At 32.2% G+C, this 18,063-nt stretch overlaps 1 protein-coding gene across 1 annotated transcript in view; it reads right to left on the reverse strand.

Moving 5' to 3' along the window:
* Positions 1 to 18,063, reverse strand: part of LOC129223379 (cell adhesion molecule Dscam2-like) — a 288,920-nt gene that overhangs the window by 259,335 nt on the left and 11,522 nt on the right. The window contains exon 2 of the mRNA XM_054857958.1: positions 1 to 324. Within this exon, the coding sequence (XP_054713933.1) occupies positions 1 to 324 (324 nt within the window). The remainder of the gene's footprint in view (positions 325 to 18,063) is intronic.

The raw sequence follows: 18,063 nt of genomic DNA on the forward strand, positions 1-18,063 counted from the left end.
TTCCTCTAACATGCACATCTCTACTTCCAATAGCACCACCTGCATTTGACGCAGTACATCTATACACAGATGCGTGCACATCTTGGCGGTAATTATCAGCGTGGAAAGGAGGAAAGACCAGCGAACCGTCAGGACGAATATGTCTCAGTCCGGGAATGTCTTTCACTTGTGTTCCATCCCTTGTTTCCCACCGGATCGCAGGAGACGGATCCCCGCGGGCCGTACAAGGAATAACAGCACCTGTTGTGTTGTAGAAATCCACGTGTTCTGAAGGTTCATGAACAAAGGCTAATGTCCTTCTATCTATTTTGCTCGTCCTGGCAGCTAAATTGATGGAAGCAATTAAGACCGTTAGTGCGAGTCAAGTACGATTAATAAGTAACATGTATTCTTCTATACACAACAAATTATTAACTTTCGCTCTTAAGCTATGAAGTTATGATATAATACACTTTTTATATGATCGCAAGTGTTTGAAGAATGAAATTAATGAAATTACAGCAGTGTTTTCGTCTTAAACCAGACTTGTTTCGAATAACATGGTTTGAAATCATGTGATGATGGCATGATTATTTAATGGGAAATTAAGTAAAAGTACAGCACCTAAACTCTTAATTGTATGATTAAAAAGCGATATTTATGTACACTTTAAAAGAGGACAAAGGATACAAGAATGATAAATTATCCAAACATTGTCGATATTAGTACATAAGTCACATAAAATATAACTACAGACTACTATTTTGCCGTGCTAAGGGCAAAAAACGTATCTGCATATGAATTTACAATTCCATGTAATTCAGTGGTTCTTAGTCTTTCTGGCTCTGCGCCCTCCTTTAAACACTGACGGGATCTCACCCCCCCCCCCAACAATACAAGTGCACAGTCAAAATTTGAAACTGAAGCTAGTTGGGATAGCTGAAACTGGTTATTAAAAAATATATATATTAATAGTTTCGTAAACAAATTCAGTAATACTACGTATAACTTTGTTTTGAGCTTAGTCTTAGTTGAACATAGGAAATTAAAGAACTGAATGCAAATATATTGGAAACAATATAGGATATAGATGAGGTCGATTATCAATCTATAATAGTACTAACATTTACAAAGCTTAAGAATAACATGTTAAAGTTGTTTTTGTAACCATTAAAAATCATTTACCCAAGCTGGCAAAGATTTTAAAAAGTATTTTCTTGCTAACGGCAAACTCATAGCAAGATACAAGTGGGTTAGATATCCATTTCATACGATTCCCGAAGGACTCTCAATTGATGAGAAAGAAAATTCAAAATATATATTGTCGTTCTCTCACTGCATCCACTCCTCCCGTAAGTTCCAGTTTATTTAAAGAGAAGATGGAAAAAAAAAGAAATCTGACACGTGTTTCAGGTTACAAGCGCCTACCCACCACTCCGTGTTTTATATATTTTGTTGTTTATTTATTTTAGTATTATTTTGTTTTAACAAAGCGATGTAAGCTTATGGATATAAAAACATTCGGGTAAAGATAATTTTTTTTTTTTTTTTCAAATTTGTAGGGCAGTACAGCCCAACTTGCCTGTTTGAAAATACAAATAAAAGCAAAATATGTGAACAACTCATATTGTACTTTTTTAAGCTCTCTGGCTAATCCTTATTCTTTACTAATGTCTGCGTCGACTTTTTCTTTTTTTAAATGTCGGTAAAAATAGTTCACAAAATTGACTCATCATGTCAGTGCGTTATAAAAAATGGTTTTAACTAACATCGTACTTTTTTTATTTTTTAATATGCTGCTTTAAACACAAGAAAAATTATTAACGCAAAAGCGCTTAGCTATAAAATATTTTTTGTAACCTTACTTTATGACATCGGCATCACAGTATAGCTCCCTCCCCTGTTCTGGAGTAACTCAATCGTTATAACTGGAGTGAGGTTACACATCGCTTGTACAAAGTTAAATAGAATGATTTTATACAAGAAGAGCTAGAAATTGAAATGCAGAAAGCTGAAAAAAAAATCAAAAATGAAAAAAATAACAATTTTTATTTTTAAATCAAGTTTGTGAATTTTTTTTTTTTTTTTGTAATTGTAATTTGTAATTTTCATTTGTTTTTGTCCATTTGATTTTGTCATAGTTTACAAAACGCTTGAACAATTTTCGTATAAGTAAGACATTTTTTTTCAAACCCAATCCCGAAAGATATCCGACAAAAGCTTTTGTCGGGTGTCTTTTCATCCATTAGTTTTTTACTTTTGCATTCAAAAAGGCGTTCCTTGTAACGCTGAAACACGTATCTGCAGTAATTAGAAATTTGTGCTTTTTGACATTGTTAGTCACTATTTTACTTGTATGCATAAAGGTATTATTTTAACTTAAGTGTTACATGGTTACAGAAGAAAGCAATCACATGCAGGAAAAATTAGCTATTTCGCTCAAAACGTGTTTCCTGAAACTCGTTTCATGTAGTAATTGCTTCTATTTAAAGTTCAGATTCTAAAGACTCCCAATTACTCAAGAATGTCCACGCTCCATGAAATTAGAAATGTTGCTGGAAATCTATCATCTTCTAATTTTGCCAATGTGACTTCTCTTTGGCAAACAGTAGGTATTGCGAGGTGATAAAGATATTTCCATAACATATATTCATTTTCCCTGCACAGTTTCAACTTTTGAGATCTTTTTAATGTTTTAAATTGCCCCGAAAAGTTTCAAAAGCTGCCTAAAACTTGTAACGATTCTCTATAAATATTTTCATTTTTATGCCCCTAATATATAGAAATTAAAAAATTAGTTCTGTTAGTTTCTGACTTATTTTGAAGCATCATCATAATAAGCAATTATAAAATTAACTAGCAGTACCCGCACGGCGATGCCCGTGCTAAGAAGTTAAAGGAAGTCCGTTGAAAAAAATCTACTCCCCACGCCCCCCTTCTGACGTGAAATGATCATTTTTCTTCAACTAAAATGCGTATGCGTGCACACCTTTTCAAAAGATGTATTAAAGTCTCTTTGGAGTTTAAAACTATTCTCCAAAACAAATAAAATATTAACAGTAGCTTCAAAACTCAAAATAATCCTTCAATAACATAGTTCATCGCTTAACGCACCAAGCACCCACGCTACCGTAACCCTGCCCTTCAGCGAATGCAGCGGTTTTCCCCCTGAAATTAAAAGTGTTTCGCCAAATAAACAAAAATATAATGAAAACGTAATAAAAAACAATTAAAATTGAATAATACGGCAAATCGAAATGTTTACTTAGATAAGTACATATTTTCAACTATATGAACAAAGACAAACGTTGAAGAAATAAGGGAAACAAAACCCAATAGAAAAATCCTACAAAATCAAAGTATGTACCAGAACATCGAAAAAAGAAAGCATTCAAAAATCTGTTCGCTGATCACAACAGCGTAGCATGGGCATGGTTCCTCGCAGCTATCGTCATTGTCGCCCAGCGCCTTCTCGAAGAGTAAACTTACTCCGCCATCTATTAGGAATTCATAGAACTAAACTTTCCCCACCATCTATTAGGAATTCGTTTAACTAAATAATCAATTAAACATTTAATTTGCAATTACAAATATTTCGGTCAATCTATTTTTTTTAAATAGCCTAAGGCTTTCCTCAATAAATGGACTGTTCAATATAAAAATGATGTTTCAATTTGAACTGTAGTTCCCGATATTGGCGCGTTCAAACAAAAAAACTCTTCGGCCTTATAACATTAGTTTAGATATAAATTTTCCCGTTTTCATAACATTTTTTATTGCTAATGCTGCACTCCTATTAGTTATAGCGTGATGTTCTATATCCTATAGCTATTCTGAATAAATGGAATATTCAACACAAAACTAATTTTTCAATTCGAACCAGTGGTTCCTGCGATTAATGCGTTCGAACAAACAAACACTTCAGCTTTTTTATTAGGTAATTAATAAGTCAAAATAAAACTCTCTGAGAAATGACTGCGAGATTTGCCTCATGGTTGACTCAAACTTATGCCCACTGGATTGCGAAGCCCGTACTTTCAGGTCGAGCCACCATGGCTACGTATATTTTGCGATTCAAGCATTTTATATAAAATGTAAATTTTCTCGTTTTCATAACATTTTTTACTGCTGCTCCACTTCTATTAGTCATAGCGTGATGCTACGCAGCCTTGTCGCAGTAAATGCACTATTCAATACAAAAAAAAAAAAAAAAAAATCAATTCGAACCATTAGTTTCTGAGATTAGCGCGTTCAAACAAACAAACTCAACAGCTTTATATTATTAGTATAAATAGGTATTTTTCGACAATTATTAAAATATTTCATTGTAGGTTTTTTGTGTTTTGTAACATAGCGTTTTAAAATTACCTTACACGTGTATTATATTTATAAAACAAACAAATGAGCTTCTCTGTCGAAAATCATCGCTAAATAATTGCGTTGTAAAATTAATCATGCTTCAAATAGACGTAAAAGTGTTGCAGTCAAATAACACGTAACTGCAACACCTAAGACTGTTGTAGACAAGTCATGTCGCTCTACCTATTCTGAACGACGAGTATAATATCGGTCGACAACAACAATCGAAAAACCTGGAACACAAGCTGCCTCAGTTACAATGAAAATGCTAAAAATTGTCTACAATTTTTCGGTTTCTTTATGACGGTATTCGCAACTCCAATAAATTATAGGAGGCGCTACAGTCACTGTCCAATGGCGTATGAAAAATTTAAAACAAACACACGCTTTAACTTATAACATGCTTTGACGCTTAGTGAATGACAGTAATTTTTCATTGTATTTGTGGGAAGCTTTCTTTTATATTCTTCTGAAATTGCATTACACCATAAACGGCCTGAAGCCTGTAATTTACTCCAAAGAAAACACGTGGAATGGAATGTTTTACCCTTTTCTTTAGCATTACTAATCACCGCAAGGTAGCGTATTCGAGCTCTGGAGTTGCGAAGAATACGAGTACATCGGGATCCAAAAGCCAAACAACTCGTTTGAAGATACGTTTTTATTACGTCAAAGGCAAATTATTTTACTTGCTGGCAATAGTAGGCGTTTTGGAATGCCACATTTTTTCTTAATGTGACATTATACTTTTTGGCATTTTCACCTATTTTTTCATATTTCCGAAACTTTTTGTAATTTTTAGTATAACGTGTAATCGATTTTTTTACCTTCAGTAATCATTCGTTTCAAGCCGTGTTGGGGTTTTCAGTAATTTAAGTCCGCGTATTTCTACACCCAACAAGAGAAAAATATTTCAATAAGTCCCTAATTTTCTCTAACTTGGAAATGCTGGAAGCCACATAGGTTGACGCCCATCTCAATTGGGCTCGCTAATAGACTATGAAAAACGTTATGATAAAAGCAAAACGTTACACTCAAATTCAAATGGTCTCAAACAATTTGCATCACAGACGGATTTAGAATGAAGAACTTCTCACAGAGATCTGAAAAATTTGGTGCATCAAGTTTATCGTGTTCATATTAAGTAAGAATTGAAAGCTTTTGATCAACCTAAACAATTAATATTGGGAAATGGCTACGGACATTAACTGATGGGAATGAAATTGAAAAACTTAAATCTGTGTTTTTTTGCAGGTGAAGCTTGGTTAAATAATTTCACATGTTACGTTAGCAGTTGCAATTTGGTCCACTGAAAAACATATGCGTTGATCATTACGATTTTACGAACGATTCTGTGTTCGGAAAAAAATCACAACACTAGGAAAAATCCATCTTGACCATGCTGCAAACAAAAAGCTAATGAAAATGTATGTGAAATGAAAATGAAAGTGATGTGCAAATCCAAAAAGTACAAAACTGCCAACAATATAAACAATGTGTGTTTGATATTAGTAATATATTCAACTCGACTAATATGTAACGTATTGCGTGACTTTTGGATCGTCCCGTAGAATTGAAAACATAAGTAAAAATAAATGTAATAGAGTAGAACTTTCAACATTTTTAAGAAGGAAAGAAGAATAGTACTTGAGTTAAAGTATATTCTTTCCTAAGTTTCAAGTCTTATATATTGGTGTTCACAAAAAAAAAAGAAAAAAAAAATACAGAATTAGTAAGACTTTACCTATACTATGTTTTACTTAGAAGGAGGAAAATAAAATAAATCGTCTTGCTGTAATGATATACTAATTGTAAGAATAAACTAAAATGAAAAAAAATAATTATACTTTTCTCAAAAAGTATTATTTACCACTAATTTATTTCAAATATTTTTTAATAATGCAAATTATCTGTTTTATTATAGGGCGCTTGTAAATGTTAAACGAGCACTATGCAGGTTAAAAATTTTGCTCAAAACTTCCGATTTCTTAATAAAGATTAAGTGTGCAGTTTAAGATATGTAATGTAAGACTATAATTGAAGCCAAAACCGAAGTGCAGCCTTCCTGTTCCCCACAACTTCATAGATAATTAAAGCAATTATGGTCTAATTATTATGTTAATTTTTGTAACAATATTCTCAGAAAATATAACTCGCTCTTGTATTTTTCTAGAAATTTTCGTAACAGGTTCAAGAAATATACTGTTAAATGGTACAACTTCGTGCCAAGGGGGCAACAATAGGTCAATGTTTCTATGGTGATAAATTTGCCCTCTAGAGGCTTCTTTTTAAAACTTACGAGCTCCAAACAAATTCACCATGTAGTGTAATTATTTAGGTAGCTAAAAACACTTTATTAGATACTAGTGATACCCGCACGGCTTTGCCCGTAATAGAAAAATCAAAAGGTCTTTTGGTTCGCCTGTATATTTACAAATAATGTATGGTGAATTCTCTCGCCAGTTGGCTTGTACCCATCTTACGGTTATACGTTATGATAATTTCGTATCTCGCCAATTGGCTTGTGCCCATGTTACGGTTCCACGTTATGAAAATTTCGTAATTTACTCGTCCATCTTATGATATTTTTTCCTTAAAATTGGAATAGAAAAAGAACCACATCGAATTTTCGAAAAATCGCTTCGAGGTGCACACCCCCATGCTACATACTAACTTTGTGCCAAATTTCATGAAAATCGGCCGAACGGTTTAGGCGCTATGCGCGTCACAAACATCCTACAGACATCCAGACATCCAGACATCCTCCGGACAGAGAGACTTTCAGCTTTATTATTAGTAAAGATTACCATTGTTGCTGTATACCTTAGATTTCTTAGTGAATTGTTCAACTTACTCGTGAAATAGTCAAAAGTCTTCGTTGGAGAGACCACTTACACTGTTTTCCAGGATCTGGTAAGTTCATATTTGCTTTACTATTTTGTCAGTTATGAGTTAGGGCGCTTGATGACCGAAAATGCTTCATAGTTTTCACAAGCTCTCAACATTTATCGAAAATGGGAATGTTAGGGTACAACAATGTACCACCTATTTTTAACGGTTTTCAGTGACTTAGAGCTTCATTTCAATCTCTGTACAGATGCTTTCGTCATATTTTATTTATTATTGCTATTTATTGTAAATAATGGCAAGAAAAGACAGAAGAAATATTGGGGTCACTCTATCGCCCATACTCATAGGAGTTTATGCAAAAGGTGCTGACTAAAATCCGGACCAAAAATAAACCAAGATAATTTAAAAAAAATATTTTTTTTAATGAGATTTGGAATGTGAAAAGTGATTTCACATTTATGTTTTCAAAATTTTTGTGGATCTCATTTAAAACTTGTCAGACCTACGTATTTTCTGAAACCTAAGTATAGGTAAATAATCTTTAAATGGTGAGATTTGTCTAGTTTTCATATATTTCTATGTCAAAACCTAGGCAGATAATAAAGAACGTGACCTGCATTTACCTTGTTGAACTTTATTAATCACTCGGGACGACAAGTGATTATTATACCTTGAAAAATTGAAAAAAAAAAACAGTTTCAAGTAGAGAGTAACTTGTAGCCTTAGACAAGAATAGGCCATATCAAGTTTCAATATGTTTTCTAAGTTAAAAAAAGGTGGCCCATAGTCGTACGTGCAACTATAGGCCACGGGGAAAAAAATCCCCTTCCAGTTTTTTCCAACTTAGAATTTTTTTAAACGTTTGACTTGAAAGTTACCATTGCTAAAGTCCTAACATTTCTAAATCAAAGATGTACACAGAATTTTCATTGAAAACATCGAAAAATGGCCCATAGTTGCACCATTTTACGGTAGTGTTCTGTACCGTTGCGTGTAAATGGCAACTTTACTAAACGTAAATTATTTCTTTTAATTTAGTTTGCAATTTCAGAAAAAAAAAAATTTGCATCTTAGTTCATTATTATTTTTTCTTTTTTTGAAAATTCCGTGTATATTTTACGTAATGTATAATAAATACTGCATGCTGTTATTGCAACAGTTTATTTTCCCTATTTTATGGCATCTCACAAAAGTCTTCCGTTAATGGTAACGATGTCCGATTAATTAATGCGTTTGATAACCAAAGTTTAATCAAAATAAAACATTAAAATGTTTTGAACGTAAAACAACGCGTTTTTAGGAGGTAAACGCATGTTCTATATTTGTTTTTTACAAGAATAGCATAAACATTAGCTGAAATTACTGGCACAATTTAATAAGGAATAACGAGCTTCTCTGAGCCATTTTACCCTCCAAAAAAAATCAAAACAAACTTTTAACTCTCTCTCTCAAAAAAAAACCATATTTAATTTTTTTTAAAAAGGTTGGTATACTTTGTCAAAATATGTTCATTAAAATTAGTTTATGACAAGCTAGTTTAGTTACATTCACTGATGTTTGCTTCTGTATTTGGCCTTATTTTTATATTGTGCGTAATAAAAAAAAATCCTTTTATGCAGCCGTTTATACAGTCTTTAATGGCATATCACACTAATGTCGCAGATTTGATAAACTCAAACATTTAAAACATACAAAATTCAAAGTCGTGTGCTTTTAAGAGATAAATGCTTAATCTGTAACTGATCTTAAAAGAGAAAACAAAAATTATTGTTGAGAAGAAGTACCTATGCGTACTGTAGAATACATAATAACAAAAGAAAGAGAAGGAGTGTTAACTGAAGTACAAATTATAGCAATATTTTTAGTTGCCACATACTTTCTGCGACATGTGGCGACCGCTTGTTTGGATCGTCGGGAATCGTTTTATGTTGCGAAGTAAAAAGAGAGAGTTAAAAAAAAAGGTTATGCTTTAAAGTTGCATTATTGTTATTAAAATAGTTGTTTTATATACCAGTTTTAATTTAGCTCGAATCTATCCTGCACGGCATGGTAACTTTGCAACAGGCAAAATGTTCATTGTAAATGGAATAAATCATTTGTACTTCTTAATTTAGGAGAGCTATAAAATGCTTATGAGTTTTTCTTACGTTTAAGAAGAATAAAGTTAAAAAAAGAACTATTTAAAATTTGATTGTGTTAGTACAAAAGAGGGAAGTTTTGTCTCAAAAAACTTTGTTTACTGCTCTAATGTGTGTGTCTTTTTGTTCTAAAATATAATTGTCATGCACATATCAGAAACAAACCTAAAATTTTAAAAAAATTCTCTCTTAGAGAAAAACATCTGAGATATCGGTAAAATTACAAAATAACAGTTCGTAGCAAAAACAGATAAACGGCCTGTTTTTTGAGTGCAATCAAATCATGTATAAGAAACAAACTAGCCAACAGCTTGCATTCTACTTGATGCATTCAAAAATGTATAACAATTGTAATGCACGTTTAATGCTTAATCTTAAAAAAGGTTGAAGAAATACCAGAAATATAATATTTCAAAACGTACACTGTGAATATGACATTTTTGGTGACATGCTTTGTATTCAATACCAATAGCACCAAACTGTAACAAAAATGTGTATGCACGCTATGTATAGTACTTATAATAATTAAGGTAAAACAATAAAATACGGATCCCGCTCCCACCTATTTAGTCACTTGTACGAAAAGATAAAACCTTAGAATACAAAACACAAAACTTTTAATAGAATCGCGCTAAATCTGATTTAACGCTGTACTGATAAATGCACCTAAATACAGCCTTGATACAATTCATTACTTTGTCAAAGTTAAACTTGTTTGTTAAACAACTCCTTTTAAAGAAGACCTGCATTTTTAAGTTCAGGAATTGAATGAAATACCAGAGTTATACAGCTTCAGACGTCAAAAGTATTTATGAGATGCTAATTAAAATGCAGTTATATTATGAGCGAAAAATATTTACATTGCAAATGCATGAGGTGGAATCTTAAAGAAGTCTTTGTAGCTTCCGGCTTTCATCATTTTCTAATCAGCTTTAAAATTTCAGAATGTTCCTCACAAGTCAATTACCGGGCAAAGCAGAAATGAGGTAGATATTTCGATTAATTCTGCAACGTTTATTATAGTTTCAATGATGAAAAATACTAGTTATAATTAACTTTACAGGCTTAAGTCGAAAATATAGAAATATGGGTGTTGAATTGTTCAATGTACAATTTTCATCATACTGTTATTCTAGATATTAAGTTAGGATTAAAACGAGCTGATGTGTGTATCACATGACTTCTTTTTACTCCAATTTAATGACATTTCCCCATTACTGGCACTTTTAATGTGATTCAATAGTTTACTCTCTAGATATCACCAACAGTGGCCAAATTAAAACAGATTAAAAAAGAAAAAATCGCCAATTTTTTCGCCAAGTTGGCGACAAATCTTTGCGACCAAAGGACTGGCGATATATCGCCAAGTGTCCGCCAAATGATAACACCACTTGAGTTTACATCGAAATTAACAATAATTTCCCCACAAAAAAGGGGCAAAAGACCCCTTTAAAAACACCCGAATGCCACCAAAAGGGGAGGTGCACAACTAGACCCCAGTAGGAGTCTACGTACTAAATTTCAACTTCCTAGGACGTACTGTTTTTGAGTTATGCGTTATACATACGCACATACGTACATACAGACATCACGAGAAAACTGGTTGTAACTAACTCAGGAATCGTCAAAATGGATATTTCGCGTGTCTATACGTTCGTTCTTAGGCTCTTATCCACGTGTATTAGAGTTGACAAAAAGTCTCAACACTCATTCGGGGGTAAGCGAAATGGAAATTAAGGTCGATTTTTGAGTGATATTTTTTTCGCGAATACAATACTTCCATTTTTGTAAAAGGAAGTAAAATTTTAAAGATATGAGCTGTCTTAATTATACTTCTAAATTCTCCACAGATAAATGCCAAAAGTGATAGTGTAGAACTCTTAACTTTTAGTTTGGAAAAAGACCATATTATGTTAAATAAATAGAAGTATTTAATATCGAAACCTTTTCACGTTATATTATCAAAATGTATTTTAAATATGTTGAAATCTAGTGTATTTACACATCTGAAGCAGTGCAAAGCAAAGGGATGCAAGTGCAAGTTTTTAGTAAAACGCGTTTAAAGTTGCGGTGCTAGGTAGGCTTTCAATAACATTAAAAAAAAATCATGCTGTACAGCAGCACCTACCAGGGAGTATTCTATCCTTCCCCCAGACAGAGGAAGGGTTCACCTACCATTTGTAAAGGTTATGACCAAATTTTTAATTTTGGCACTTACATCCCTTTGTTACTCACTGGCTCATGCAATGCATATTCGTTAAATTTTCCCATTTTTCAAATAAATAGGTTGGTCTCAATGTCCTTGGATTTTTTAATCTTCGTGTTTCCCGATTTTAAATTCAAATCCTTTTTTGCTGGTGAATCAACGAAAATAGCATTTACCATGTATCTTTGCTTACGGATCACTTTGTTTCCCGTTTTGGGAAATGTATATCTTCCACAACTTGTTACCATGTAACAACAACTTGCCCCCATGCGGCGTCATTTCATATCTTACTCCGCACTCCCTCTTGAAATTTTCTAAGCACCATTACTTACTTGAAATATATGATTGTATGTGTCATAATATATATGGAGATATTTCTAGGGATTCAGACACACGTGATGAAAATAAATTCATCAGAAAATTACTAGCAAAGACGAAATGACTAATTTTGTGCACACCGCATCTGCTACTGATTGTAAGCCTTCATTGGACTGATGGAAACAAAAAACATTAGACTGACAACTGACCTCTATCATTAAAAAATCCCTGCCGTAATTTGTTTTACATTCAAATATAACAGCTCAACCCGTGCAACAACTAGCCTCGGTCTCTCCACACTGATCAAAAAATAATAATATTTTCACGAGCTCGGTCTCTGCTACTGACAACAAGCACTTTTTGGACTGGTGCGAAAAAACACTATACCAGGGACTCTCAGCGACCCGCGTAGTCCAGCGGACTAGCACTAGTCAACAAAAAAATTTGACCCCCCCATCAGAGATTTTTGCTCATTTACGTTATTTTTTTGTTCCATAATCAAAAAATAAAACTTGATAAAAAATATACGGCCATCCTATACGGCAGCTTTTTTAATTAAAACAGTTATTGTGCTTATTCTTAACATTTAAAATTTTTTTGCAACATTTTAAATTTGTTTATATATTTATTCATTCATTTTTTTATAATTATTTTTTTTTTAAAGGATTGCGAAAAAAACCTTAGTCATTTGCAGAGATTTTTCACAAGGGAGTAACAGTCCTCGAGTCAAAATCTTTTATTTCTTTTTCAAAAAAAAAAAAAAATAAAAAGAAAAAAAAAAGAAAAAGAAAAAGAGGAAAAAACCTAACCAGATGATAAAAACTCATATGATTTTAGTAGTGCGCAAGTGCAAGGTTTTTTTTTTTTAAATAAATACACAGAAAAAAAGGAAAGGAAGAAAAGAAGAAGAATCATCACCGGTCCGCGACATTTTCCGAAAGGTCTCGTCAGTCTGCGGGTCAAAAGAGTTTGAGAATCGCTGCACTAGACTAAAAAATGACCTCAAGCATGATAAAAGTTCTGTTGAGGTTTATTTTACGTTCAAATGTAACAACTTGCTATAGCTTCAGTCTCTCCATACTGATTTTGACAGGTGATAAAGGGATTTTTGACCTTCCGGTTTGTGTTTTACATACATAGAAAAACCCGCTTCCAATACTTTGAATAATTGTAATATTATTAACTACAAATCTTCTTAATAAAATAGTGTCTAAAAAGACCTTGACACATTTAAAAATTCATAGAAAAGCAAAAAAATTATCGTATTGATATGCGGTTTGCGGCAGAATACTTCATAGGTTTAATAACTATATATGACATTATAAAAAATGGGAAAAGAGAAAAAGTAAAAAAAAAAAAAAAGACAGAAAATATGGCTATCGCTGTGTCTTCACCGTAAGGATTAGTTTTCTTTCTGTGATGATACAGCCGTCAATGTAAATTACTTATAATCGTATTCCCCCCTCCTCCGCTTTTCTTTTCTTTCTTTTTCCTTTTTTTTTTGTATAATGTCGAAAAAATTCTTAAACCTGTGAAGTATTATGACGCAAGCCGCAATTTGATACGAAAATCTGTTACTTTTCTATGAATTTTTTAAATGTGTCAATTACTTAAGGACAGTTTGGACATCCTGTAGAATTTTGTAATCACCATAGCTCGCAGGTTCTGCTTCGTTTTATAACAATTTCTTTCTCAGTTTTCTTGTGTATATATATATATATATATATATATATATATATATATATATATATATATATATATATATATATATATATATATATATATATATATATATATATATATATATATATATATATATTAAAAGTACAAGTTGATACACGTTGATTGGACAATTACAGAGTTTACTTTTTTCGGAAGAAATTAAGAGCAAAGAATAAAATTTACCAAGAGTTACCAAACCTCACAACCTTATTAATAGATAAGGAAATCTTTTGCCAACCATAACCACGTGTATGTGCTAAGTTTTATCTCCACGTTATGTTTTTATCACTAAAGCAAGAGGAAAAGTTTTTAGAAGAAATCCCTGTTAATAATAATTAATTTCAAAAGGCGGAAAAACATTTAAAAGAAAACAAAATCGTGTGTTAATTTAAAAAATAAAGTTCCTAATTTGTTCAATAAACAGAGCATGCGTAACATTATGATAAGAATCAAACAAAATAAAGTGCTTTGTATTTATGAATTCCATCTTATTCTTTACGTAGTTTAGTTTTAAGTTAATAAAATAGCAATCTTTTTTACTGGTTGGGTAAAAAATAAAGTCAGTTTAGTTTAAAGTGTTCTTATATCAGGCTCACCGTTTAACATTTCAATCAGTTCTACTTTCAGCTACTAACTGTTGCATAACTATATCACGTAAAATATGTCTAAAACTAAAAGACAAAATACAAAAACAATTAAAAAAGTATAACTATTGCAATTACAAAGTGATCAAAACGCAAGATTTATGTGACAACCAAAACGAAATATAAGTAAAACCTAACTGGATAGTCATGTCAAATTATCCACGATTCTCCAAAAATGATTCTCACCATTCAATTTTAACTAATATAAAAGAATAAATCATATTCAGATTGGTGAAGGGGTTAAGAAAATATGAGCCTTTAAATATATCTGACAAGATGATTTATCTGGCACCATTTTGAAGGATATTAGGAAGGATGTAAACTGTTGTAACTCCGTTAAAAATGACATAAAGCTTTCATTTTTTTAAAATTTGCTCAAAATGATGTAAGCGTCAATTTAAATTGGGTATAACTTGCATAGCGCTCTTACTTTTTCTTGTTAGAGTTTATCTCTATTTTTTGACACTAAAATGGAGTAACTTTAACATACATTTAATCACAGTGAGGTATTTTTAATATCAATCGAATTTTTTGCACAGGTAGGACTAAGTGACTTTGAACATAACTGATAAAAAACTTGCTGAGCCACTCATAGGCAATAATTTTTTCTTCAGCAAAGAAAAGAAATCTTAAAAAATAATATTTTTTTATTCTGTGATTCCCACTAAATGAAAGACAATGTATTTTGAAGAAGACATACTATGAGGATTTAGGTTTCTTTCAAAATAAATCCAAACCCCAGAAAAAGCAGTCAGAATACACTCCGAAAAATTGAATTTGAAAAAAAGACAATTATTATGTTAAAAACTAGCTGCGTCGCCCGGCTTTGCACGGTCCACCTCGAAAATAAAAGTGATGTCAAGTGACGCGAGTTTAACACTCAGGCTTGAACCAAAAAAAAAAAAAAAAAAAAAAAGTGAGTGAAATTTTGCGGCAGATTGCGGAAAACCCCCAAAAAGTAAACATTTTAAATCCTCTGATTACATCAAAAACCTCAAAACAAAAACAAGAATTTTACCTGTTCATATTCGAGAAAAAAAATGGCAACAGACATTTCATCTCAATGATTTTCTTCACGCTATACATTTTAATAAAAGCGTTTTGCGGAAAGTTGAGATGAAGCACTGAATAATAATTTGAATGGAGGAAAGTCTTCGAAAAATAGGGATTTTATGTCGAAATCTAAGTGTCATAATTAATAGTTTTTAATTGATATCTCCGCTCATTATTATCGGAGGACTATGTTAAATAGCCAAACATGAAGACGGGAAGATGACGAATCCATCGATACCTGGTTCGATGGTCAGTTCACTGTCGTTCGGGAGAAGAAGCTTGGACATACACAGATATGCTCAGTTTTTAATTATATAAGAGATAGGTAGACGAAGAATCTTATTAAATATGCTTTAAAAAATAATAATATGAAATATAATTCAATGAAGTGTGGCAGACCTGAATTTGTGTACTTGTAATTGGCTAAGAGTAAACATCGAAAAGTGTTGCATAAATTGTGTTTTGTGTGAATTGCAAGAAAATAATTGCGAATATTATATTCTTGTAGTATGTTTTATGAGGTTCAAAACATCTTTCCAACTTTTACTGCTACTTGATTTTAAAATAAAAATACCATATTGTATCCATGACATAATTAAACATTACTTTATAAGTTTTTGTAACTAACTCTTACTAGTTTTCAAAATTAAATATCTTCAGTTTTAGAAGCATATTTCACTCGCAAAGTTCCTGCTACAGTATGTGGCTTATCATCAATTTTATATCTCCTTTCTTTATTTGTATTGATATCAGCTGTACAAAGAGTGTAAGTAAAAGCTGTCATATTCAATCCAAAAGTAAGAAGGTGATGAAAGATGAAGATGCATTGTTGCATTCACCATAAGGATTTCTCTAATCCTATTCTTTTTCCTCAGTAGAGGTCTCACACTCTTCACTTACAGCACAAAAGATTTTTTCGTGATAAACAGCAAGTAAAATAAACTTTTTTTGTTTACAAAATAATGTCACGTGAATTAGTTTAAATTTCATACTTGTATATATGTCAAAATCGTGATGTAACTTCAATGAGTAAGGAAAACACACCAATATTGATTAGTGCTTCGGAAGTGACTTCAGAGTTTATATTTGAGAAAATATGATTCCAGGCGACCCAATGAATTCAAAAGTTCATCAAACTTCAGGAGGTATTACCTCCTGTACGTTTGAATCCATTAGGAAACAAGGAATCTTAATTTTTCAAATATAAACTTTGAAGTGGCCACTATTGACTATTTTGTAATTTTCATTGGAATATTAGGTAAACACCTCATGGGGTGTTTACCTAATATTCCAATGAAAATTACAATCTAATAAACATCTTTGGGGGTTTTCTTTATGTATTTTCGCCTAAAACGTCTTTTTCATTTCGTCAATGAATCGTAAGGGTATTGTCAACTGCTTTTTTGCTTTCTTTTTTCGCTTATTTCCTGCATGAGAAACACAAATTCTTGTAGGAAAAACACTAATATGCAGTTTAATTTGGTAAATTTTGGCTTGATAAAAAACCTTGACGCATAATGGTGCTCTTGCATTTTATTTTATTTTTGTTTTTCAAATTAAGTTTAAAAATGTAAATATCTCATATTTTTCCATAAGGAAGTTCTCACAAAATGTGACATTAAAAAATATATATTTCGTTATAGATTAGAAAGTGAAATAAAGCATTCGTAAAACTCTAACGCTAAATATGTGTTTAAAAAATCAGTTTTCTGTCAAGTATGCTGATTTAGCTAAAAAAAATCTTTTATTAAATGATGTATGTCTGATTGGTTTAAACTCAATCATGTGGGAAGTTTTCTTTTTTTGCCAAATATTTGAAATCAGATAAGATGAAACGATACTGTCTGTCAAACTGTGTAGAGAATGCGATTAAGTAGAAATTAGTTTTATAGCAAATAATTTAGATATGTCTGCTTAACATTCAATTTATCTGTCAAGGGCAACTATCAAATGATCTTACTAAACTTTAATGAAACGAATATTGTCTTTATAAAGGTATACGGTCGTAAAAAATTCTTACACACCATAATAAATGAAAACATAAAAAATATATTTTTTTAAATAAAAAAAATAGGTTTAAAAATTTGCCCTGAATCGACCATCGAGATTGTTTCTCCGGGTGTTTAAACACATTAACTATATAATTCGGTTTCAATTGAAGCGGGGGAAGTTTTAGGAAAATTTGGTTTAAAAATTTGAAACAAACCACCCGAAGGAAAAAATAAATAATGTAAATACTCTAACCGACCGATAATCCCAACTACGTTTCTGGTGAAATACACCTTCAGTTCAGTCAATTTCAGCCGAGGACTGCAGTTTCGTGCTTGTTAGCATTCATCAGCCCGGCATAGGAAGTGAGTGAGCTGGAGGTGGAAAACCTCTTAAGGAAGTCTAGAGTGCCAAACAAACTGGTAGCTAATGTAGAATTAGCACTGACCAGAAGAGTGACCGAAGCAATGGTTCGGTTCAACTCGAAGACTGAAGGCAAGGCATGGTAATTTCAGAAAGTTACCGTCCTATAGCCAGGGCTAAGGCAGATATACGTGAAATACACCTCCATCTCAGTCAATCCAGCCGAGAGAGTGCTGGTAGTCTTAAGAGGTTTTCCACCTCCAGCTCAATCACTTCCTATACCGGGTTGATGAGTGCAAATAAGCACGAAACTGCGGTCCTCGGCTGGAATTGACTCAGCTGAAGGTGTATTTCATGTACATCTGCCTTAGCCCTGGCTATAGGGCGGTAACTTACTGAAATTACTTTTCTGGTGTTCGGGTTTATTTTATAAGGTCCCTAC

Source organism: Uloborus diversus, chromosome 5 (assembly GCF_026930045.1).
Source record: "Uloborus diversus isolate 005 chromosome 5, Udiv.v.3.1, whole genome shotgun sequence".
NCBI lineage: Eukaryota > Metazoa > Arthropoda > Arachnida > Araneae > Uloboridae > Uloborus > Uloborus diversus.